General features: G+C 45.9%; 2 protein-coding genes and 1 pseudogene across 3 annotated transcripts in view; 1 reads left to right on the forward strand and 2 right to left on the reverse strand.

Annotated features, from left to right (window-relative positions):
• The window catches only part of LOC115309071, a 54,647-nt gene extending 53,784 nt beyond the window's left edge, over positions 1-863 (forward strand). For both annotated transcript variants that reach the window (XM_029967236.4, XM_029967237.4), the window contains one exon: positions 379-863. In XM_029967236.4, coding sequence (XP_029823096.2) covers positions 379-706 — 328 coding nt within the window. In that variant the 3' untranslated portion in view covers positions 707-863. The remainder of the gene's footprint in view (positions 1-378) is intronic.
• An 11,512-nt stretch (positions 864-12,375) lies between these two features.
• Positions 12,376-14,207, reverse strand: LOC115309061 (annotated as a pseudogene).
• A 5,540-nt stretch (positions 14,208-19,747) lies between these two features.
• LOC115329291 lies at positions 19,748-23,729 on the reverse strand. Its single transcript, XM_042290156.1, has 3 exons — positions 23,690-23,729; positions 21,320-21,858; positions 19,748-20,206 (listed from the first exon to the last, which is right to left on the reverse strand). The coding sequence occupies exons 1-3, from the start codon at positions 23,727-23,729 to the stop codon at positions 19,748-19,750; spliced, it is 1,038 nt and encodes a 345-aa protein (XP_042146090.1).
• Between the last annotated feature and the right edge of the window lie 1,395 nt (positions 23,730-25,124).

Raw genomic sequence — 25,124 nt, forward strand, 5'->3', positions numbered from 1 at the left:
GTGGTTTGACTGGACATGTGACCACTAATTTTACAAACTGTTATCACATAGCTACACAGCTGCATTCAAACCTTTAGCAGTGAAAGTGTACGAAAACATGCATGTGAATGCTCTTCACAACCAAATGCGCATTTTTCCACACCATGTATTGGGCAATTGTGCAAGAAGTAAGAACACTGTGCTCCAACCTCAATCCTGCACGTCAGTGTATAAACCAACTTAGCTAGCAAACTTTGTCCTCTGCACCAACACATATGAGTGAATTTTGGCGCAGCATGGGCATCTTTATCAGGGTTACAAACTTTGCACAGTGTGTTCTCTTTGCCCATACTGATAAGAACAAACCCTGACCACTTTTTACACATGCATTTGTCGCAGTGACAGCTCCAGGGGAATAGATCCACAGCCTGGTCCCTCTGGGAGCGGAGCAAGTGCGGAAGTGCTGCACGAGAGTCTGTCACAGGAGGTGGTGCAGCAAGCTCTAACAAATGTGCCGTACAGCCGACGTTGGTGCGAGGAGGCTTCACAGCGGTTCCTGCTGGAGACAAGAGAGGCAGCAGCAGCTGGAGGGACCAAACCTCCTGCTGGAGGAGGAGTGCACAGAAAGGGTTATGCAAGCTGCCACGACAACGATCGCAGCAGCAACTGCTGCAGAGGAGTTCTACCGTCAGTCAAAAAAATTACTAGAAGAGCAAAAAAACTTTAACTGGACTGGAAACACAGTGTGCAGAATTGCAAATCAAATTGTTAAAAAACAATTAGGAGAAGAGTAAACATTGACATATTATGCTGTTTTTAATTTTTATTTTGAATGTATTTGTTCACATATGACAAAGCCAACATAGCTGCTGAGAAATAAAATTCATTTTACTTGCAACTGTCAATAGATTATTGGATTCAGATCTGCTATACTTTGTCTCGTCCTACGATGGACTAAAGCCCAATGCTACAGGCCACCGGGTCCAATCACGAGCCTGTTTGAAACCATGTGGTAGATTTGCTTTGGGCCCTAGTTCTTCATCGGGTGAGATGAAATATAACTAAAGCATGTACAGCATATTAAAAATTTTATACATCAACATCGTATCACAGAGGATAATAAGCTGTGAAAGGTAATGTTTTTGATGACTTTACATCATTGGGGGTACCTTGCCAGCACAATGCACTGGTACTGAAAACCATACAAAGCAGCATGTGCAATATATTGGTATACTTATGCTCAACCGAAGAACTGGCTGACGATGGCGTCCCGAGCCTCATTGCTTTCGTCACGGCCTGCTGCCACGGGCTCGACAGGAACCTCTTCGGGGAGGACAGTCTTTGGCATGCTGCAGGGGTATGTCTTGGCCAGGTTGTGCAGGACACAACAGGCGACAGTGATGTCGCAGCATCTCTCTGGCGGCATCCTCAACTCAGCATGGAGGCAATGGAACTTGGCCTTATCTGGCCTATCGTCCTGCACAGTGTATAGAGCAAGATCTGTTATTTTTTTAAGTGGTTTAACAAGAACATCTAATGAGGTCGGCAAGTGATGTCTATCATCGCTCCAGCCCACTGAAAACATGGTATTATGCCTAATATTTTATATTTTTGCTGCAATATTTTAACATAGTAATGATATGCGGATTTTGTAAAAGATATCAGTGATGTGATTGGTCCGAGTCATTTTGGAGCAGCTCTTGGAGCAGTCAAAAGTCAATTTTGGAGCAACAAAAAGAACTTCTATAGCAAAAGCGCACATTCATTTTTATTCATACCAATGCAAACATTATGTCAAGATTAATTTGTCGGCCTGTCCAACTAAAAGGCAATGTCTACATCGCCTTCTCACATACATTCAAACCTTTGTTAGCGTCAACTGCACCAGCAGGAGTTTCTCAAACACAAAACTGTAGTGTTTAGTTGCGTGGAGAAGCATCATGACAGGGTGACAAGAAGGTGTGTGATGAAGGACAGCACAAAGTGCTTTGAATGGTTATCTTAGGTACTGAATGCCACTGAAATAGTACAATAACATTGATCACATAAACTGGTGTTTCCTTCAAGTTCTAGAGATTGTAATAAAACTGCAATTTATAATTCAGATAAAAACAAAGCACTTGTCATTTGATTATCAACATAAATTACATTTTATCTGTAGAACTTCATAGCAAAAACTGCACGTGAACGAAACTTAAAAACAATCCCGCCGAACTCATTCAGGATCTTCCTGAGATTCCATCCACTGCTCCTGTCAATTTAGTTCTAATCTACTCACACTTATAGAAAATTGACAGCTAAACAAATGAGTTGGCATAAATAAATACTAAACATAAAAAAGAGCACATATAAATGTTCTTGCAATACCAAAGTACCCTTGCTAAATCTCGAATTCGAAAAAGGTACCGTCAGGACCTCGCAATCTATCATATATACGAGCCGAAGTAATATTCAGGAATTGTGTTGCGTTTTGCTTTGTAGGAGTGCTTTCCCCTTAACACGGGGCGCGCTGCGGCAAAGCAAGACATGCTAAATCGCGATGCCTATTCCGTGGTGTTTGCTTCTTGCAGTACACCAGTGCTCGGTGAAAAGCACACTCAACGACACTAGCTAACCGTCCAGAATAAACAGACAAGTAGCATGAAAATTATTACGAAACTTCCTGATATTGTCTGTCATTCTAACAAAATGTGATAGAATAGTATGGTATTTGAGACGATAATCAAAAGTTTTGAAAACTTGCGTAAGCATATCGTAATGGTCCGGCCGGGCAGCAAGGCCCGAGCTATTATATTTTCAGTATTATTAAAGTGACATTAAATTTTAGCACTGCGTTGGTGCAAATTCCTCACATTTTGGTTAAATGTAATAAAACATAGCAGGGTAATCACTTTGGGGCAAATGGCGCAGCAATCCCATCACTGATATAATGAAAATATTCTTTCCAAAAACCTGCTAGGAAAATGCAGTTTGAGATAAGCAGTATTTAAGAGGATATGTTTGAATATGTCTGTACTCAAACTTTCCTAAAATCAAGACCTGCCTAAGCCAATGTGTAATTTTTTTTTTTCACATCGTAAGCATTTTTTTTTTTAAGAATTGCTTTATATTTAGGCAATATTGTCACGAAGGAACAGCCAAGGAAACAAAGAATAACTGGGGGGGGGGGGGGGGGGGGGGGGAAGACTGAAACGTTGAATGGGGCGAACTTGTGCCCAAAAATAAAAAAAAAAAGGAAACAAGATAACAGGAGAACGTCGTGGGCGTCGAAGTCGGCATAACAGCTGAGTCGAATGCCGGGGCGAGACTGACTGCAGATTCCCACGCGGGGCCCCTTATGTACACGCGCTGGCTTCTGGAACAATCGACCTGGAAGGATCGGCGACTAGAACATTGATACCTCGGACAAGCAACAGAGTTCTCGAATTCACCAGAACATTAAACTGCAAGAATAAATAAAAGGACGCGTAACTCCCGGGAATTGAACCCTGGCTCTTCTTTTTGGAGGCAAGCACGATAACCGTTAGGCCACGGCCGCGCTGCCTCCTGCGCTCGCAGCAATATGGAGTAACAAAAAAAAATTTAACTGCTATTGTTTGAAAAGTATAAACAGCTAGTAAAAACCTGTAGGTTAATAAACCCAGTCATACAGCACCAACAGGAAAGAATATGTTTCAGAAAAGTTCTAACTTCTGTTCTGGAGTTCAAACAGAAAAGAGCAAATGAAATATAATAATTAATGTGACGTATAGAGTCAACTGGCAAATGGGTGAATTTTGTGAATTGACCTTCTTCATTCCCACAAAGCTGGCTAACCTTAGAATAAACATTACAGGCTATGGCAGTAGCTAGGTAGCCAGTAGTATAAATAGGGTATAGTAGAGATACACCTTCCTTTCCTTGCTTCTGAGCAGCCGTAGCCTACTATGCAAGAACATAAAAATGGCAACAAATGTAAAGTGCAGGCACAACCATATGAAAAAGTTTAGGTGCCTCAAGGTGCTGCAACACTGAACCGTCGAACCAGGACGCATAGCCTGGCTTTACCGTTCCACGATGCTCTTCATTGTGCTATGCGACGCATTGTAGGCGACCTCCGCTGCTGATGACGGAGACAGGAAGGGTGTCATCAGCCATGGCTTGCAGGTGTAGTCGCTATCTCCAAGGAGTAGACCATCGTAAACGCCATCGGCCAGCTTGCCTAACAACGAGCCCTCAGTGAATATTCTGGAGTCGTGGGTTCTTCCAGGCCATTTTGCAACCACATTGTGGATACGGTCAAAGACGTCAACCACTAACTGTACATTTATCGAATGGTACAGATGGCGGTGTACATACACCTCCTCATGCATTCGTGGTGCCTGTATCCGAATGTGAGTGCCATCAACAGCACCCACGTCCGAAGGAAACCCACCGATCTCAAAGGCCTGTTGCAAGGCATGACCCTCAGCTTCACCTGGCCACCTGCATTGTAGATGGATTTGAGTCAGTCTGTAGCACTATGACACTAACAGCGATGGTTTTGTTGTTATTATCACATGCTTAAAAATAACACAGCTATCATTCATCTTCATCAATAGTGAGCCATAAAAACCTTGTCTGCTCAATGACAGTACTCAGTAGCCACAAGACTAGCTCAGTAGCACCTAGTGCACAGTTAAACCAGGCTGTTTATAAATGTCTGCACACCTACTTTATTTGTAGTTTAGTTGCATTTGTACCTGCACCAATAATAGGTACTAAGGGAGCCATTTTGTACACTCCAGTTGGTTTGTGTAATTTTACTGCTCAGTTTACTGGTCTGCATGTCACGGTCATAACCGGGGAACAGATATCGAGTGCTGAAGCAGCACTATTAATATTCCTTTAGGGAGGTACCAGCATACGAGGGATCGACGCGCTGGCAGATATTCAGGCTAGCAAGCCTACAACTTAGGAAACAAAAACTGAAGGGTCATCGCACAGGTGGTGCGCCATAAATAAATTGCAGAATAGGTGTGCTGAGAAGACCACCTTCAACGAATTCGGGTGTTTCAGCAAACACAATTTACGCACCAAAATTTCTATACAAAGGGTTTCTGAAATAATGGTGATTGCTCATCGGCAATCTAGGCCCATGCTTCTTTCTCGGAAAACTGGCTTGCACATGCGCCTAGTATCGGGATGCGCCAGGAGATGCTCCAAACCTCTTACCCTATGAAGTCTCGGGCACGACATGCCAAGGCCAGAGTCACCCGCCTTACAGTCCGCAAAGCAGTGGAGACGTGCACACGGATGTAGTCCCCTGCGCTGATGAGGAAGTTTTCTGTGCCATAGAACTGCAGGGCGACAATGACCTGCTGCTCTGCAGAGAGGGCGCGGCTGCGACGCGTTAGCCGCTCCAAGTCTGGCCGCAGTCTATCGGCAAGGAACGCAATGCCCGCGCGTCCGAATCGGAAGCGCTCCTACAATTCGTCCTTGTCGATCTCCTCCAAAGGGTTCAAGCGGTCACGAAACACACAAGGTTTATGTGTGGATGGTGGCAAAGCTTCCATAGACGCCCATAGGCGCAAAGATGGTGGCTCATGGGGCGCAGCGCTATCTGTGAGGTGCGCGGCATTGTTATTAGTCATGCTCGCCTGTGATGTACAGGAAGTGATGCTTTAATAAAAAGAAACACAATATGACGCAATTTCCTCATGACCCAGCTGGACCTAGCTTGTATCAATTGGAAATTCCAATTGGAATCTAATGGGAATTTTTAACTGGGGATTGTGATGTCACGATTGGTTGTGGCGCAAAATTTAAACGATTTTCGCCAGTGGTGCAAAATTTAAATGATTATTTTCAGATGTTCTACATGCCTGCGCAAGTAATGTCCTTCATACCTTGCTTCATGCGAGCCTTGTTTGTATCAATCACTCCCATGTAATCCCTCTTGCAGAAGAACCAGTTTTTGTATCAGTTCTGGGAACCACCAATAAGTTACTATCTTTTTCAAATAACCAGTGTGTTACAGCACGCCTATGAAGGCATACTTATTATTGTAACAATGGCTTGTTTGCCAAGAAAGACAAATAGGCACAAGCTTGTTTTTCACAGTTTATTATATACAAACTTACAACACCACCACTGAATACTTAAAAAGATAGATATGGCATTAAAAACATAGTGAAATGAGGTTTGGACAACTCTATACATGCACTTAATACTCTCAACAGGAGGCATGTTTACGCATTTATCTTGCACTGTTCACGTGAGAGCTCGTAACCAGATTTAACCATATCAATCACAGGTGGAAGTGTGGGGCTATGCATGTCTTTTGCATTTGAATGTCCATATGAATGAATGCTTCAAGAGATTAAAAATAGAGATCTTTCGTTACACTACATGCGCTCGTCACAAACATGTTGTGCTCCACAGCTTTGCTGTCGCAAATTGACAGGAAAAAAAGCAGTAGAAAAAGGCTGTTAATTCGCTCTGTTGCAAATTGTTAGCACCATTCTGACTCTCTGATTTACCTTTCATCTCAGTTTGATATACTTTTGTATACCTCAGACAACCAAACATTAATCCAGGTTTATGTTTCAAGTTGTCACACTACACAAGTAAACATCGAGGTCAACGCTTGTTCTCACTCACTCTTAAATCATGCACAGGGTGTGAAGGGTGTCTACCAACCTGGAAAACCTAAAATTCTCAGGTAATGCAGATTATATTGAAAGGACGGCAATATAAAGGAAACCATAAAAAAGTTCCTAGTCAGTAAGAATGATAAGCGAAAGTGGAACGGCAGCGTGCAACAAAGCCCGATGATTGCACAAAGATTGCACGTTGGTGCCGCTGCACTGAACAACGTTGCTTGACACGTCACTAGGCAGCGCAGGCCACTAAGCACTCTCTGAACCAAAGTAACGGTCAACATTTTATCGAAATAGTCGGGGAATCCTTGGGAAAATTGGGGAATTTGGAATAAGTGATTTGGTAGGCACCCGGTCCTATCATTCAAGTGAGCGACATCATCTAGCACTATATACAGCGAGGGTCGAGTGAATCTAACATATTTTAAATAGAATGAAAAAATCAGTTCTGCATGCTGTGACACTGAAATTTTGATATTGATCTATGGAAAACTCAAGTTCATCTAGCTGAATCTATACGTTAACTGCAGTGTAGCATGCGAAATGAACTTTTACACTTTATTTAAAGTATGCTAGATTAATTTGGTCATCGCTGTAGACAGTTTCGGCAAAGCGTGTGATAATTTAGAGGTATGTACTCGCACAATCTGGTATGCTAGGTCGAGCATTGAATGCAACATATAAGACAAACTAAAGGCACTTCCTGTGGGCATAACGCAAGTTTTGTCTCATCTGCACAGCCTCTGCACTTGTTGCTTGGTTTTACATCTCACAGCTGGATCAAGGAGCTGAGTATTCTTTTTGTGGGCAAACCAATGAAGCCTCACCCTTGCAAACAAAGCAAATAAATCATCATAGACATCCTCACTGCAGAGAGTCAGCAGCTTTTCGACCTTCTCATGAAGAGTGATACACCACGCCTTCCCAACGCCTTATTTTAAAACAAGATTGTCAACTGACCTGACAAAAGCCTTCTCACACGCTTGACCGAAGGAAACAAAGCAAGGTGAAGGGACTGAGAGGCTTTCAAAGTCTCCTTCAGCCGTTCCTTTCACACTCAAATACAACAACACTGGGCTCTCATCAGAAAAAGTGTCCTTCTTGATTTGCAATTCACATTGCTAAGTCACGTTTTGACATGTATGAAACTTGACAAACCTTGTTACCAGCCATCCAGCAAAGTAAACCATGTTAAGTGATAATAAAGAGGGATAACTAAAGGATGTGAGGTAAGCTGCACATTCTGGAAGTGAGCTTCCTAGACTAAGTGAAGGTGAGGGAGCTGAGAGACCAACCGGAAGAGCCGCCAAAAAAGTTGCCATGTCCTCTTCGCAGTTGCTCTTGTCGGACAGTTTAAGCGAGTTGCTAACTAGGGGATGCCTAAAGGCTGCCTGAAACTGCCGGCAAGAGGAATTGGCGTTCGCACCAGATTTTGACCTGTTTACGGAGAATGTGTTTTCGAGTGCATCTTGGTTGAGATGGCGAGTCTGAAGGTATCGGAAACCATACTCAGATGTCAGGTGCTCACAAATCAGCATCACAGACCGAATGGTCAAGGAGAAACAGCGAATGCAAGCAGGCTGCCGTGGGCATCCAAGAACGCTAAGGCTTTCGAGCATAAGAAGGCATTCTTTCAGAAACTCTTTGTGAACAGAGCCTTCGTGCATTACAGACACATATGCACTCTTCCCGTGTTTCTGTGAGCTGTTCAAGCTGGCAGTTGCTGGAAAGTTAGCATGGCAAACATTGGAGCAGGACAGTGATTACTGAATATTTGTGCTGCTAGCTTCACTGACATCTTGGAGGCAAAAAAATTAAAATGCTTTTCACTGAGCCTTGGCATGGATCGGATTTCAAACTGTTTGTCTTTTTCGTAGGCTTCCCTGAGGAAAGAGCTTCTCAACGTGTGATCCCCAACTTGAAAATTGTTCTTGAACACATTTCGTAAGCGCTTGAGCAGATGCGGAACATCAAACAGAAAAAAAGTGGCTTCTCATTCACAGTTATGTAGGGCTTCTCAGGGGTAACAAGGTCATTAAAAAGAGCAACATTTTGATTCCCTTGGTCACATACGACAGCTACTGGCTCCAGGCCGGCTTTCACAAGTGAATTGTGGCACTAAAAAAGTAGGTCTCACAAAATGTTGACAGGTGTTCCCCCATGAGCAAAAAGCTACCTCCATGGCATGCGAACGTCTTTAGCCATAAACACAACAGCTTTGTTTGCGAGGTTATGGCCTCTTCCAGTGTTACTTTCTTCAAGCCCTTCAAACCTGTCCACAGAGGGGTTGTATAAGAGCTCATTCGTAAGGTCCATCTCGTCAAAGACAATGATACATGGCATGTCTTCTGGTGAAAAAGAAGCTGCACGTCTTTTGAGAAGTTAGAAAACTTCTGGGTAAAACCCAACTCTCAGGGGAACATGCTGAAGCCAAGGCTGTAACAACTTAACGGATAGGAGCCTCAACAATTGCCTACAGTACCGGCCGGTAGCCCTTAGGGTTGTGAAAGTACAAGCCCAAGGCAAAGGCTTTGTTCTTGCTGCACCACCGCCTGCCGAACCTGCTTGCATTGGACATTTTCAGCTGAGCTTCCACAAGGGCAGCAACGGCTGGAGACACAAGGCTACGTACACTTTCAACTATCTCAGTGACAGTCGGCATATGACGCCGTTGCTGCAGTCGTTGCTGGAGTCTCTTGTTGTGTTTCCGAAGCTGTCGAAGTTTGGCCCTCAACATGTCCATCTTCCCCTTGCCCTCGGTGCGGGTGGCACAGGACACTGCAAGGGAAAAGCAAAAGCAATTATGAAACGCTTCGAGAAACAATAAAAGAAACAATGTGCCTCCACTGTAGAAAATGTGGAAGCACAAGTAAACTTTGTGCATCATGACAGACACCTACGTTAGTAAGAAACTGCAGAAGTCAAAGTCAGCGACGCATCATAATCGGTAGGGGAAGGTTTGGGCGCCCACACATTGTTTCCTCAGATAGCAGACCATGTCCATCCATCGTGTATGTGATCTACTACAAAATTACTAAAGGAGCATGCATGAGGGCCCATAGAAGAGGTCAAGAGTTTACCAGACATCAACGGACATCAGGACATCACACATAGTTGCAGCGGACACAGCTGCTACAAGTTTCAGCTTGCAGAGTCCACAGGAAAACGATGAAGTGTGATGGCAGCGGTGCAGTCATCACTTGGGCATCGCACTACCGAGCAGCGTCTCTTTACGTGGGGCAGGCTCATCGTCTGGACGAACGGAGCCTTTAATTCGCCCGGCGGGCGCTCCACAACAAAACCCGCATAACGGCGCAATAGACTTTAACCAGTACAAACCGTTCTGCACTCAGATATGTGGGAAAACTTAAGACCATTAATTTGTTAAACGATTGCAAAGTGAAAGTTTGACGGGAGCTATAGAAATGTAGGCACACTGGCAAACGCTAACACTGCAGACACGAGGCGTGACTGCGAACTTCTGCCGATGGCAAAAAATAGCGACGTACATGTCGCAACGAGTATGCACAACATAATACATATTAAGCATAACCTAAAAAATTCACCCAACTGAACTTGCTTAAACTAAGTTATGAATAAATAATACTTTGATTTAAAGTAAACTATATTGAATACCAAAAATGTGTGTAATATTTTACCAGTTTAGTGTTTGGCCGTGCAAAACACAGACGTGCTGCGGTAGCTCCAGGATGATGACGCTGACTATTGGTTTTGGGCTGCTTTTTTGCTCCACTTTCGCGACCTATATGAAATGACCTTGGAATACATGCTGCCGTCCCATCATCACAACAGCGTACTGGGTAAACATGCGCTCTCTTCGATGTCAGCGTCACGTCACAGTCGACATTGCGTTCCTTACCTTCGCCAATCTGTCCGCAAATCAGTTGTCAGTCAGTCCGGTAGTCGGTCGGCGGGAGAGTTGGAGGGTTGGTTGGGCAAACAGCAGAGAAGACAAACAGTGAAAATCAGCTGATAACTAGAGCGCTGGAACTGTGCGTCGCAAGATACGAGAACAAAACAGCGAATCTATAAAGACCGTTGCCAGATCTGAAACGAACGCTGCAAACTTATGCTGTATTTGGCAAAACAGTTGGTGCATCAAAATATTTATTATTTTTTGGAAGTATATGTATATAATTATGCATAAAAAGAAACACTGCGATAAGATGTTTTTATTTTTCTTAATAAAGACAAACTAGTGAAAAAGTTTCTTAAAAGGCTATTTGTTTGCTTCAACCGGCAGGCGGCAGGAGCTACTGCATAATAAATAAAACACGGAGAAATTGCGCATTATACAGACACATAAAAAACTCGCACACATTGCCCAAATTGCTCTCAAATTCACATAAAATGCATTGGGGTCGACCTTAAGTGGTGATGACCAGGTGTGAGTCACGACTTCGCAGACGGGGCACACAAGTTCACGCTTGACAGCAAGTCCAAGAGCCGTTGATTCCTGGATTCTTATGCCCGTAGAACAGCTTTGGCAGACTGTGTCAAGAAGCTCATTGATAGCGTCAAGCTGCACAATTGTGAACTTTGCCGGTGAGCTTGTTACGGTTCCGTGGGCTTGATGCGGAAGCTCAAACTTAATTTTCGTCGTGGACACGGAAGCAAGCTTCGCACGGATGGCATTGCGATGTTCAGTTGTCTCATCAGTTTCCTCCTGTGGAGTTTACTGCTTTTTTAGATGTAGAGTCGTGTTCTCCTTCGTGGTTCCAGACGCACAAAAACCAATGTTTTCTTCAGCGGCTGCAGTCTATGAACACGCAGATGCAGTGATCTCAGGCTCACTGCCTGTGGCAATTGTCAGGTCGAGGCTTAATTTCGCCACTTTGACTTGCTTCATCCGGCGCTTACATGGTGCATATGCATATCTAGTCTTGCTTTTATAATTGCTCCTCCACGTCGCAGAAAAAGAAGTGTGAAAACTATGCGACGTGGTTGGAAAAATTAAACAAAGGTGACGAGAGCAATGAAGGGGACGTACGGATAGCAGATGACAAAAAGCAGAGCGGACATGCAAGAACGCCGGAGCGACCGGGTGTGGTGAAAGAAAACAAGCGAGCGAGAGAGGAGGAACTAGTTTGGAACTGTCCGGAGCCCCTCGGCGCCAATAGTAGAGCCTGATTTTCAGAACGCGTGCATCAACCAATCACGGTGCCACGCTCTTGTGGCGGGAAACCTCACGAAACTACTTCACGGTGGCTATACGGGGGAGCTGTGCCGAGGAGAGGGTCAAATGCGCGCCACTTCTTCATGACGCTGCGTGATGGAGCCAAACATGAGGGTCCCAGTCATGCGGCGGAAGATGCTGTAGAAATATGTTGCGTGCCTTCAAAATCTCAGGATTTACCCTCGTAATACAAAGCTTTTTTTTCATCAACGTGATTTACAATTTCAAACAGCGTACAAAGATTTGAAGACACACTGGGGTGAATGAAAAATTTTAAATAAAACCCAACTTTCCACCTTTCTGCAAGTGTTGTGGGCGTTTCTGTATGTATTTATTTTCTAAAATTAGACCGGGTTTCATATTTGAGAATTCTGCCCAAACCAGCGAACTCTGTCTTATTAAGTAATAGCAACTAACCCGTGCCTGTAAAGTAAATAAAAAAAATATTGACTGCTGTAACTGAATTTATTGTCTGAACTTCCCCCCAATATTTTCACATCTTAAAAAAGAATGTCATCCACAGCAGTCAAAACAGCACAGTTTCTCTAAAAACAGTGTCTAAAACTCCCTTCAGAGTTTTCACAGCACATGCCGCATCTTCAGGTGATTCTCTGCTTGTCTCGCACTTTCTCGGAGTACATTTTTTCCCTTGTCAAGGAAGTGGAGGCGCGTGATTGAGTAAAACTTCACGATGTGGTTGGTTGGGTAGACCTTGTGCTTCTCACAGCCTATAAGGACAGGAGGCCTTAGCTGTAAGAATGATGCTAAGTCAGTTAGGCTGTTTTTCCTCAACTGTTTGACGCTAAAGCAGTGTGTGAAGGTGTCCTCCAAAGATGAGACCAGCTTGCTGAGTGCTTGTGAGGGGCACAGTAGCCAGGCCATGGTCACGTGGCTCGTCATTGAAGCTTCAGCCGAATGGGGCGCTCCTTTTGGCATCAGCAACTGGCTGAGGCACTCGTCGCAATTGCATTTTGCTAGGAACTTCCTGGCGACGTACCCAGCAACATAGAAAATGAGCTTGGAGTGCTCTTTTTGTCACCAAGGAGCTGTGATCGAGGTTACAACCAATTAGCGCATCGTGTGCCACAACCAGGGATCTCTCGCATACAGGGATCCTCAATCTGCAAGAGAGTAGTCGGCAGCCTAGGCAAGGTGTTCGCAGACTCGGGAGACTTCGCCAGGTTCATGAAGCTTAGTGTTGAGGGGCAGCAGGAACTGAACATATGAATCGGGTGATGATAGCTTCCCGACATTTGTCGTGTGACCCCGAAGGGTTGCTCTAGGTGTCTTGGCTTATTCTTGCTGTCATGAGGAATATGAAGCTCACTTTTGTTGTTAACTACTCCAACAAAGCCAGGGTGCTTGAAAATGTAACCCTCAGCCCTTCGGCTGTGCTTGCAGATGAAAATCCCTTCTTGTTTGCAGTTGTCTCCCAATCATATTGGAGAAAGAGATCAATCTTATGAGCTTTCCGTTTGTTGGGGCGTAGGACGACAACTGAGGACCTTGGCGTCATGATGCTGATGAGTTCCTTGAGCATTGTGACAAAAGCAGACTTTGCTTCAACAGAACCATGCTGAGATTCAATGTCATCTTTGTGTAGGAAAAGTCCGCGTCGAACTTCGTCTGAAAGGTAGCGGAATGCATAATTCACGCGCATCTTTTCAAACCCATTCGACTTGACCACTGCCTTGGTCATGTGCGGCAAGGACTTCAACGCAACCTTACTTCGCTGGTCACACTCCCATGCTGCTTCGACATGCCGAGCCGATACTTCCCCCCGAGCCAATACTTTTCCCTCAGGTGTCTTGAACAGGTGTTGCAGGACGTTGTTACAGACATTCTTGATCAAGTGGGGAAAGTCTGAGACAAAGGGTAGGTGGCGTGCAGGGTCAGTTGGGTGGACAGTCTTGCAAACAACCTCCTTCGCTGTCCCAGAGATAAAAAAAAATGCGCCTCATGCTGCTATTCCAGCTCGCTGCATCAGTTGTCACAAAGTCAACAGGGAGGGAAGCATTTTCAGCCTGGACGACCGCTTCAACGATGATCCTTGCAAGCATCTCAGTCTTCGCATTGCCTCTTAATGCAAAAACACCAACTACCTGGTGCCACTTTCCCTTGAAAGGTTGAAACAAGACGAGACAATGATCAGCTAGCACAGAGCTCATGTCACTCGATGTAAAGTCGCCCAGGTCAACAAATCCTTCCACCTTTCCATTGTGGTTGACTTTAAAGTTTTTTGATAGCCTGATTTGATCAGTCAGAATCCCACCATGCCGCAGGTGGGCATCCATTGACCTGCACTTTTCATGTATGGCCGCAAACACATTCTGGAGTCAGGTGCGTCCGTGGAGCATTATGATCTTTTCCTTGCCAACGAGCTCGTACAGCTTCTTGATTTTCATCTGCATGATCAAGCATTCAAGAATCCACTCACTTTGGTACTTGAAACCCCCAGAGTTGTTTCGATTTGAAGCCACGAAACATGTTCTGATCTAAAGCTACTGTTTCGGTGAGAGATTTTTTATTTGTAGTTCTAGCGTAGATGCATCCTCTTCTGAATTCTTCTTTCTCATTCTCTCGAGCTTGGCTTCAAGCTTCGTCAACTTTTGTTGGCGTCGTTTCAGTCTTGCTGCCTTGAGCTTCATCTTCTACGAGCGCTGAGCAGTGTTAGATAGATTGAGCTTTCTTCGCTGATATGAGAGCTGTTTCAGAAGGAGCTTTCTCACATAGCAGGACTGCACACAGGACTTGAGCTGTAATTGAATGATGCCAGCCAGGGTTGGGCAGAAATACTCAAAAATGTATTTGGAAATATAAATACTGGGATACGTTAAAATAGTAGCTAAAATACTGATACTTAAATACATCTGTAAAGATGTATCGCGATACGTATCGGAAATACATTTTAAATAGAGGCAAAAAGTCTTGAGAAAAACAAATACAGGAATACATTTTTCACATTTGTTTGAGACGTCAACTGAGATGAAGCTTCAAGTTTGAAGTGGAAGTTTTTGGTCCCGAAATTACTTTCCCGTATATGCTTGGCACTTTGCCTTGAAGGTAGTGGTTTTGGACAACAAGAAGTCTTCAATGGGCTCAAAAAAAACAAAAAAAACGTTCTATCAAGGACTGACCGCGGTCCCTTCCCTGACATCCTGTTTGTCTGAAGAGAGATGCGAAAAGACTTCGACCTCTAAATAAATTCTATGTCACCCTAAATCTTTTCAAAACTTCACCACGCCCTAACAATAAGGACGTCCCTGCCAACATTGATCGCATGACGTTAGGTGGAATGACCTGGTATTCTTTATCTGTAGGTGTAACCTTGAACATGAAACTTTACCACGCTGCTGTACGAAAGTACAATACATACTTTCGTTGTAGGTTACCTCGTTCAAGATCGTCCAGGCAGTGTCATTTGGAATTTTCGAGAATAGGTGATCACCTGAAGCATCCTGGAACTCTTCTGTTACGGTTGAAAAAAACGATACGGTGGCATCCCTGTTGTGAAGGTCCTTCCTGCCGACCCTCCGCCGCCGATGCATAGATTGTCCTCAAGTTTTGCCTAGCATCACCCAAGCAGAGACGCCGTGGATTGCGACCTGATATTGCCGGCACAGGTGTAAGCTCTCCAAGAAACAGCGTGCTCGAGACGAGTCGCAGGTGTACGTACTACGAAGTCTGGGACAGCACAGCGAGGCCATGTTTGGCCTCCTTTCTGGGTTTCGGATCACCAGAGCAGCGCGTCACATTCATGTCGGCTGATGACGTACCCTTGAGCTGTGCGATATATACAGCCCGTTTCCACGCCCTAAATTTTTATAGATGCGGAATTCAAGACGGGGGTCAGGACATCCGGATCCCCACTCTCTGAATCTGCCCCTGACTGTGACTCTGCTTTGCCGGCTGGGTGTACTGTGTACGCTAAGGCAAGAGAGACGGTTAGCAGCGGGCATTGGAAGCCAGCAAACAATGACTCAAGAAATCACTACCTAAGGACCATGGCAGAAGATGCTCCGACTCCACTTCTGGCACGCCACCTGGTTCGAGTCCCCGACTACACAACACTTCTCGGAGGAGAAAAGAGGATGCATAGAAAAATTGTTTGGAGAATCGTGAGGAACCTTGGTCAGCATAGTAACAATGCCCCAGCATCTCCTTGACCCTGCAAGTGCCCTCATGCAAAAGTAAAAAAAAAAGAAAAAAAACGTTTAGACATTTTTTTTTTCTGGAAAAAAAAGGGGGTGGGGGTGGTATTTCTAAAGAAATGTAACGAAATACACTTTATACTAATTGAATCGCGATACAAAGAATCATTTCAAATGTTTTTCGATACAGGAATACAGATACTGGTGAAAAAATGTATCGCGATACAGAAATACAGATACGAAACGTATTTCTAAAATACTATTGCGATACATTTGTATTGCGATACATTTGTATCGCGATACATTTGTATCGCGATACTGCCCAGCCCTGACACCAGCACATTTCGAGCTGAAATGGCTACCGCCATGGGTCTTGTGGGTCATCATCTTGGTGAGGAGCAGACGGTACCGTTGTTCAACTGCGATACCTTTGCAGGGGACCAACATATCTGCTTTTTTGAGGATGGAGTTGGATTCGGCACCAGTGTGCAATGTCGACTGCTGCAGAACAGTTCCTTGGATGGAAACAGTAGCATGAATAGTGAAGCTGCACACTTCAAACAGAACGACTTTGGAGAGAGCAATACTTTGGCCATCTCTAGAGCAGACGGAAAAGGTTAATTGTTCGACTGTTACAGCCATTCGATTCTATCGGCATGCCAAGCACTCTAAGGGCGTCCATCCTGGGAATGGGATTACCGGTACTCGTGCGGATCGTTATGTCAACTTCGGACAGCGGCATCCAGCCCTTTGGTTTGGGCCCCCTCCTGGCAGGCCTGTATAGGAGGAGCTCTGACTTGCGGTCGAAGAGCACTTAAGGCCTGTGTTGGTGAGAAAGTGTTCTGTTTGGTCAAGGGCTTCCTGAGGTGCACTTTCGACCTCGCCCTCGCTACCGCTGACACACCAGATGGTGATGTCGTCGGCGTACGGAGTGTGGTTGATGCCTTCAACTATGGAGAGTAGTTTAGATAGCTTGCACATGGCAATGTTGAATAAGAGCAGGGAGATTACTGCACCTTTCGGACCCAGCCCCACGGGGTCAGACTTGAGATCGCCAATCTTGAGCGTGGCTTTCCTGGATCGTAGAAACGAGCTGACGAACTTGTGAAATGTGTCGCTCAGCCCGAGCTCCGAAATAGAGTCCAGGATCTGCGCGTGGGTGATGTTGTCGAAGACTTGCTGCAAAATGGGGAGGAGGAGAGCAGCTGCTCTTGAGGAGTAGGTACCAGTGCTTCCAGGACACCCTTCGAGTGCAGAACTCATTGAACCTTGCTAAGGAAGAGCACCTCAAGGCGATCGACAAATGCTGCATAAGTAGCTGTTGGCTTGCAAAAATCAACCTTTACAGCTGTGGAATCTGGTTTCATAAACATAGCCAAATAGCTGCAGTCAGTGAGAGGCTCCTCCAGGCAACAGATTAGTGGGGAGCAGGCAGCGCAGTCAGTTCTTCTTAGGAAACACACAATTGTATTTCCTGCCACATAGTAGTGGGTGTTAGCCTTGACAACATCCTGGACTGTCGAGACCAATGCTCACACTATTGTTGTTATCCGAGTCAGTCGGCTCATCACTCAGAGGGGCAAGAGTGCTAGGAATGGGCATCGGCAAGCTCTTCAGTTTTGTCAAAATAGCTGTTTGGTCAGCCTCACGGTTTGACCGTGTGGAGAGCTTGAAGAGCTTGTCCACCAGAATGCTTCGGTCCTGTGACGAACTGAAACGCATTCGGTGTTTTATTGCAGCCAAGTTTTAAATGGGGTCCTGATTAAGCCTTCTTGTCCCTCCACACCTCAGTGCCGCAGCTCTGATGAACAACCTCCCAAAACAAAAGTATATCAGATAGTGTTATCTGCCATACTTTTGTTTTGGGAGGTTGTTCACCAGAGCTGCGGCATGATTGCAGTACATGTCAGAGATATATGTACTGCAATCATGTATGATCAAGACTCTGTCACGTGATCATGCAAGATTAGTTGTCACTTTAGGACTAATCTTGCATGATTATATGACACAGTCACATAATCAAGAACATCTTAATTCGACGTAAAAGTTACGGATTAGTTTTACAGCAGTTGCGCAGTACTGCTGTAAATTGTTTTGCATTTTAACAAGAATACGCACAGCAATTTCGGCTACAATTATTTCTTGCATGCTGTCATGATCTCTAGCTTTGGAAACTAAATCTGACGCAAACATTTTTCACTTTTCAAAAGCTGATTTATTATGCACTTCTTGTTGCTGCTCAGGCTTTTCGGTGCTTAAAGGGGCCCACCAACAATTTTTTGACCGGTTTGAAGTTTGCGCTGAAACGGAGCTCCATGAAAGCAGGAACACCGAGGAAAAAAAATATTACAGAAATTCGCAATATTTTGCGAGTTATTAGCAATTTAAATATTGCAGAAAACAACTTTTAATAAGCAAAACAGTGCACTTCATGACGTAAAATGAAACAGTTTAGCGATTAGAGCAAAGCGGTTGGCCAATTGGATGCGAGTTTGGTTGATAGCCCGTCGGCCCGGTCGGCTCGTCGGCCATTAGGCCTAGTTGCAACCATCGTAGCTTTGGGATCGGGTTGCCATCATCGATGAATTTACCGGGCTTATCGGATTTTGAGGGCGGATCTGGGCGTCACGCCGTACGAGGACACTCCACGCAAGCGCCGCGTCTCTGCCTCAGTCCGCTTCGACAGCCGCGGAAGACTCGTCTCCCGCAACTCCGCCACTGGAGCCACCTCGGCGAGTAGGAGGTACAAACTGGGGAGCGTCGCCGCACTTCACTCGAACAGTGAAAAGTCTGTCACAGCACTAAAAGAAAATAAGGGTTCCCCTCGCTCCTCTTACTGCTTTTAGTTGACCGGGACCGGGGGCGCACAAGTGAAAATACGGTGCGCGTTGTCTGCACGGATCACTTGTCGTCTGCTCGCGATGGTACGTCGCGGATGCCGCTGGGAGGCGCGCATGAGCGACAAGGCTGTTTTCGCCCTTTTTGAACTTTACTTTGCAACTTTATTAGCTCTTTAAAAATGACTTGTTTGAGAAATAATGACGGATAACGTGTGATATACTTTATTTCGCTTCAAAATTCCTGGGACGGCTCTCGCCAATCACGAAACCCAGAGAATGTGACGTATAGTGAAAGGGAGCGCCGCTTTGCGCAAGCATTCGGCACCTCGCGGCGCCACCGTCGGAGGAGGTGTTTCCGAGTTGTCAAATTAAAACATGATGCGCTAATATTTTCAAACTCTTTCGTTGTCCACTGGGTTTCCGGGACAACTAGCGTGTAGAAACCGCAAAAAAAAGTCGACGCTCAAATACTGTTGGAGGGTCCCTTTAAAGAAAAAATCTGTAAGTCGTGGCACCATTACATCACCCCACGGTTCTTTGTGAAAGGGCACCCGAGTAACCCAACAGTCTACTTCCCAATCAACGACAAGATCGCACCATCCCAGTCCCGTGAGAGCAAGCTGCCCGGTCATTTGGTGATAGTGCTTACGATTGGTGTCCATCTTGTCCTCTTTGATTAAATCTAAAAAAAACCTTTGCCCATATCACTTGCTCAAAGGTTCGCAGACCTGCAGTGATCGCTTGAGACGCAGTCTTGACTTCGACGAGTCCATACTCTTGGATGTCTTCATCCCAAGCCACGTTATCTGGCGATGCCCCCAGCATGGGAAGGTGGGGTTCACACAGAGTCCAACACTGAAGACTTGAACCCTCTTCTTGGTCTGGTAGCATTGCAGGGCAGCTGCCTTATTCTTCAGCCCTGCCTTCATATGGTGCACTGCACCATGTAGAGAAGACGTTTCATAGGTACTTTTCGTTCACAGCAGCTTTTCGCTTCACAGTGTCCCCGAACTGGGATGCCGTGATCCTTTTCCCTCGTTCAGAGTGCCACAGTTTGCTCCTGCTTTGGCCACGTGTCTGTTCTTCTAGGCTTTGAGCTTGGTCAAGTGCTACGACACAGGGATCATCTGGTGGCGTCTGGAGGGTCCAACACTCCTTGATGGGCAGGCGGAATCTTGCCACACAAGCTGCGTCACCCAGGGCAGGACACTCCTGAACCTTTCTGGGCAAGGCCGTAAATCTGGCTTTCTTGATCACATCCGCGAACTCTGCCATTCTGGCATAGCTTGGCTGCAAGGATCGGGGACGCTGCTCGCGCTCTGCACTCCTCTTGTAGCTTGTTGAAGCCACACCCCCGTTGTTGCTCATTGCAGCCGCACTCCTGCTGGTGCTCAAAGCTGCTCTCCTTAGATCCGACGGCTGTGATGGAGACATTGCTCCATCATCCGGAGTGATTTGTCGTGGCAGGTGTTTGCGCGCTTCCTCCACAGGAAGCTTTCTCCACACCACCTCAACCTTCCATGTGATCTGTGGCTGCACACTGTCATCCACTGACCTGATGTGCTCAACTTGTTCAAATGGCACAGGCCTCCAGTAGCACCTGGTGTCCTGTTGTTGTCAAGTACCTTTTTTTTTTCCTGTTCAAAACTGTTCTGACACGAGCCGCGCATTGTTCAGCAGTTTTGATGGTGCTCATAATGGTTTGAAGCTCATGTGCAATGGCAGCATACATCTTTTTTTGGTTACTAAACCTCTTGAAGGGGCCTATTTAATTTTAAATCTTACGTAGATGTCCATCAGGAGCCGTGTTTGACCATCAGTCCACTTGCAACCTGGAATAATTTTCTAGGGTTAGTACAAATGTAGCAGAAATTTGTTTTGTACTTTTTATGAATTATATGTTTAGCTGGGTCTTTAGGCAATTCGTCCTATGTATCTTGTGTACAAAGTTGAACAATAAAGAATGGAGTCTAGTGCACAAAAAACTAGAAGTGTGCTGCTACAGCAAATACAGTCGCCACCAACCGAGATTAGCTTTAAGTGATCGACAGCCACAGCGATGAAATTGTCACGTGTGGTGCCTCGAATACGCCCGGAGAAAGAGTGACCGGGCTGTTCTTGCCCTTCAATTTTCGGGGTGTATACTGCACGACCTGCTTGCGCAAACACAATGTCGGTGCTGTTTTTCCATTTTACTTCGAACTGGTATTAATGGGCACCAAATTTTATCACTTAGGTTGCTGCCCCAAATGAGTACTACCCACGACACAGGTAGTTTTGATGGCACCCTTATGATTCTGAGAGAAAAACAGCAAAAACCGGTGATTGCTTGTTCGCACTCCAAGGAGGAGGAGTGAAGGGTAAGGAGCAGGCATACCTTCATCGTGACCTTCACAAGTGACCGTGACATCACTCGTGACGTTAATCTGGGAAACGTCCCATGATGCAACGCGCAGAACCCTCGTGAGGTCACTCGTGACGTCATTATGGGAAGTTCCATAATGCAACGCGCGGGTCACGAGTGAGACCCGCATGTTTCATCAGACAGTAAAGGCGGGTGGTAAGGTAGAAGCCAATTACCTTGGCTGTAAGTGCAGCTGCATGCTCCTGGCAACCGATTTCATGGTAAAATCTAGACTTCACTATGGCGAGAATGTCCAGGATACTGTCGGTTTGCAGCTTATTCTTGCTGAAGCACTCTGTAAACCAGTTCTCGAGTTTCTGCACAAAACAAAGAAGGACACCAGTGGGGTACAGCAGCTCGCCTTTGTCACGATGCTCTGTCAGCCTGGCTAGACCTGAAGTGCATCTGAGTGCTGGAACAGTCGAGGCCTGCATACAAGGTGAGCAATCCTGCTTCATCACACACTTTTGGGCAACATAGCCTGCGATATAGTAGGTCAGCCGTGAATCACTTCGTTCAACATGTTCGTCATGATTGAGCCTGGAGGGCAGGACAGTTTCAAGTGCAGGTAAATCTCCAAACTCAATCAGCTTGTCAACTTTATCCCATAAGCTACCGTCAGGAGGGCCAGCGCTTTTCCTTTTCCGCGGAATGTAAGTTCCTCTTCCACTGCGTACGTCGCTCCTCGTCCTGCAGTACTTTGAACAACGGCGCCTTCGGTGCGTCTTTCACTTGGCTGTAGCCCCGTCCGACACCCGGGCGCGTAACAATAGTTTCGCCGGCGACTAGGCATCTTCGTTTACACCTGACACATATTTGTAAAGGTGAACGGCGAACACACATCGTGGGTTCCTCAAACAAACCACGAGGAAGGCACTTTTCGCGGAGACGGAGAGCCGAGCACCATTACGCAGGTGGGAGAAACTTCAGGTGGACACTGCGGCAGTGCCCCTAGTGGACTCTAGTACAGGCGACATCGGCGTCTTCAACACAAAGGACGGAGAAGAGAGGGGGGTGAACACTCTACCCCTTCTAGGCCCCTGTATCCTAGGCCACTGTATCCCCGCTCTGCGAGTGCGGCCACCGGACAGCCATCTTGCATGCCGTTTTTTTCTCTCGTTTTGCTAACGTTACAGAGGCCGGTGGCAGCGTGCTATGGACACGTTTTTTTACTCGTTGGTCGTCATCGCCGAAAACATTGTTTAAGATCCTGTGTAAGGCGTGATACTTGCCATTGAGAACATCTGGAAATTTTTACGAAAGCGCAGTGCCGCAAGAAAAAGGTACAACTTGTCGAAAGCAAGTTTCACCGGACTGGCAGCGTGTTCAAAGCTTCCTTGGCTTGCTGAAGTACTGCGTCTCTGTGCCTTCACACGCTTGGATACCAATCAAGAATCAACGCCGTGTGAATGTGGTTTGCAAGTGCAATGTGCGTGAAGCTGTATGGGCCTCTGGATCAGCGTCTTACTTTGACGACTGTATACTTTCGGCACTCGCGGTCCAGAAACTAGCTTAATCCAGCGTCGACGGAAGAGGGTGGGAAGGTACGTCTTTTTTTGTCCTTAGACGATTTACAGAATACTGCTCACAATAGCTCCTCATCACTGATCAGTGCTAACTCGTTATCAACCTACTTAATTGCACTTGATGTTTGAGCGCGGCTCGCCTAATTGTGATTGGTTAACAGATAACACACGACCATATGGGCCGCGCTTCAAAGATTTTCATTCCCTCCGTCTCGTACTTTAGCCTTTGAAAACCCTCCTTGCTCCACAGCATTGCTCTATTCGTGCTCCCATGTGATCCACTAGAATAGATTTGGAACATAGACACACTTAATGAACTGATTAATTGCCCATGCAAGTAGATTTTTTAAAATTAATCCATTCAATAGACCATATGCAAAATTCTTTGTAGCTATCATCATCATCATACTCGGGAAAGACGCGCTGCCATGTTGGGGGAGTCTTGTCATCTTGTGTCGTGCTCTTTGCTGCATGTTCTTGCCCTCTTCTAGTAAACTCTTTGTAGTTTTAGTTCTTGCAATGGCATCGGACTGGACTCGGGACCTTTCCGAGGTGCTAGAGCTTCCGGGATGGGTTTTTGAATTCACACTATGAGTCAAAGATGACCTCCAGCAGGCACAAGCATTGGAGCGGTAGCGATGGCTCCCTAATCTTTCGATTCTCGATACCATTCTGGGCACACGCTGAAGTATAGTGCGAAGCATCAACCCTTAATTGCAGCTGCTAAAACGAGATTTTATGCATGCACTCCCTCTTTCGATATTCTTGCTTTCAGCGCGAGCGCAACGACGTTCTTGGTGCAGTGGCTGCGCGTGCACGAGAAACGTACATGTACGGGTGAAGTCATTCTGCTGTGAGAAGAAACTTGCACGAGGCATTCAACAAACAGCGGAACAGTCTAAACAGTTGTAACAAATCACGATGGCCGGATGGCCGTTCACTATAACAAAATTACACGCATATGAAGCTCACCTTGTTTCCGAAGGAATCTTTGTAGCCACTCCGCGCGCATTGCGGAACACAGCAGTACCGGGGCATACTTTTGGAGCCTGCACCTTCCGCTTCAGCAACGTATATGCAGCCAATGCGGCTAGAATGCTAGAACGCAAGCTCGGGCAATCGGGTAAGTACAGACAGTACGGCGGAGCATCCCCCAACATGGCGGACATATGAAGTTCGCACACAGTAAACCAGATGGTGCTATTCATTTTCACATATGGTCTATTGTGCTCAGTGCCAAGTGTCATGGCAATGAAACACAAAATATGAAGGCTGTATTGAAGCATGACATTAATAGGGGAAATTTATATATTTCTTTTCAGCTAGCCATTCGCCAATCTTTTTAATGCCAGACTCATCTACAGACGGTCACTCACAATTTAAAATAATGTACAGCATCGATTGGAATTTCAGATGTCGTACAGCTCACAATTAGACATCTCAAATTTAATTTGCATAATTTGCACCCACCTATCACATGAACTGAGTTGGCACCAATTTGGTTGCAATAGAAAGCTGGATTGAGACTTTCGCTTCCGCTAACAGTCAATGAAGGCCAAATTCTAAAGCAGGAATACCTTGTTTCTAGGATTCTTCAACACTATCCATCTTTTCAACAGTCTGGTAGAAAATGTCTTGCTTTGGCTTGCCCTCGGTCAGTTCAAGGACGATCGCTAGGTTTTCTGAGGAAATCTAAAAAAAGCATTGCTTGGCATTGTCGTATAAATAAAAGTATGACCATACTCCGTTGTGTCTCAGACAGCACTCGCTGACTCTTTATTTTCCTAGCCCTAACGATACAGTCGCAGCGCAGCGGCAGCGCTCGGAACCAGCACGCCACCGCTCCCACTCCCGGACGTTCGCTGAACCACTTAAACCCAATAATGATTCAGTAACACTACATCTTCCTCCCTTTAAAGTTCTATGGCCCTAATGTACAACTGAACTAGTCAGCTCGACGTTCAGTCATCAAATCCCAGTCTTTTGGGAGGTCTCACGATTCGACCCGACCGCGTATGCTGCAGTCCGACGGGAGATCTCGCTGTGTTCTGGTTGGCACTGCGCGTTTCACCAGAGGTCTCCCGGGGCGAGTCCTGCGGCTGCGGCAGGGGAATCACCTGGCTGCGGTTTCTTCTCAGGGTTCCAGAACTTGTTTCGACGTACAAGGATCTGGGCGTTTGAGCATGGCCCACAACCGTGCCCGACGTGCGAAGCTCTGGAAGCCAAACCGGATCGTCCTCTTTGAGGGGTGCCAGTGGTCTTGCTCTGTGGCGCCTGTCATAATTCCGCTTCTGCCTTTGTCTCTGTTTCTGATCCTTCCTTTTCCATGCTGACTGGTTGAAGGTTCGGGGCTTCAGTTGATCAGGATACATGGGAAGTCTGCTGCGGAGCCTTCTTCCCATGAGTA

Source organism: Ixodes scapularis, unplaced genomic scaffold, assembly GCF_016920785.2.
Source record: "Ixodes scapularis isolate PalLabHiFi unplaced genomic scaffold, ASM1692078v2 PGA_scaffold1__304_contigs__length_218370807, whole genome shotgun sequence".
Lineage (NCBI taxonomy): Eukaryota > Metazoa > Arthropoda > Arachnida > Ixodida > Ixodidae > Ixodes > Ixodes scapularis.

What these genes read in the sequence shown, in the direction of transcription:
- LOC115329291 (XM_042290156.1), bottom strand. Translation starts at nt 23,729, where the DNA reads ATGCGCGCGGAGTGGCTACAAAGATTCCTTCGGAAACAAG. An exon ending in AAGATTCCTTCGGAAACAAG is followed by an intron (nt 21,859 to 23,689) that starts GTGAGCTTCATA and finishes ACGTACGCAGTG; the next exon opens with GAAGAGGAACTTACATTCCG. An exon ending in TTTACTGTCTGATGAAACAT is followed by an intron (nt 20,207 to 21,319) that starts GCGGGTCTCACT and finishes TCTCCATCACAG; the next exon opens with CCGTCGGATCTAAGGAGAGC.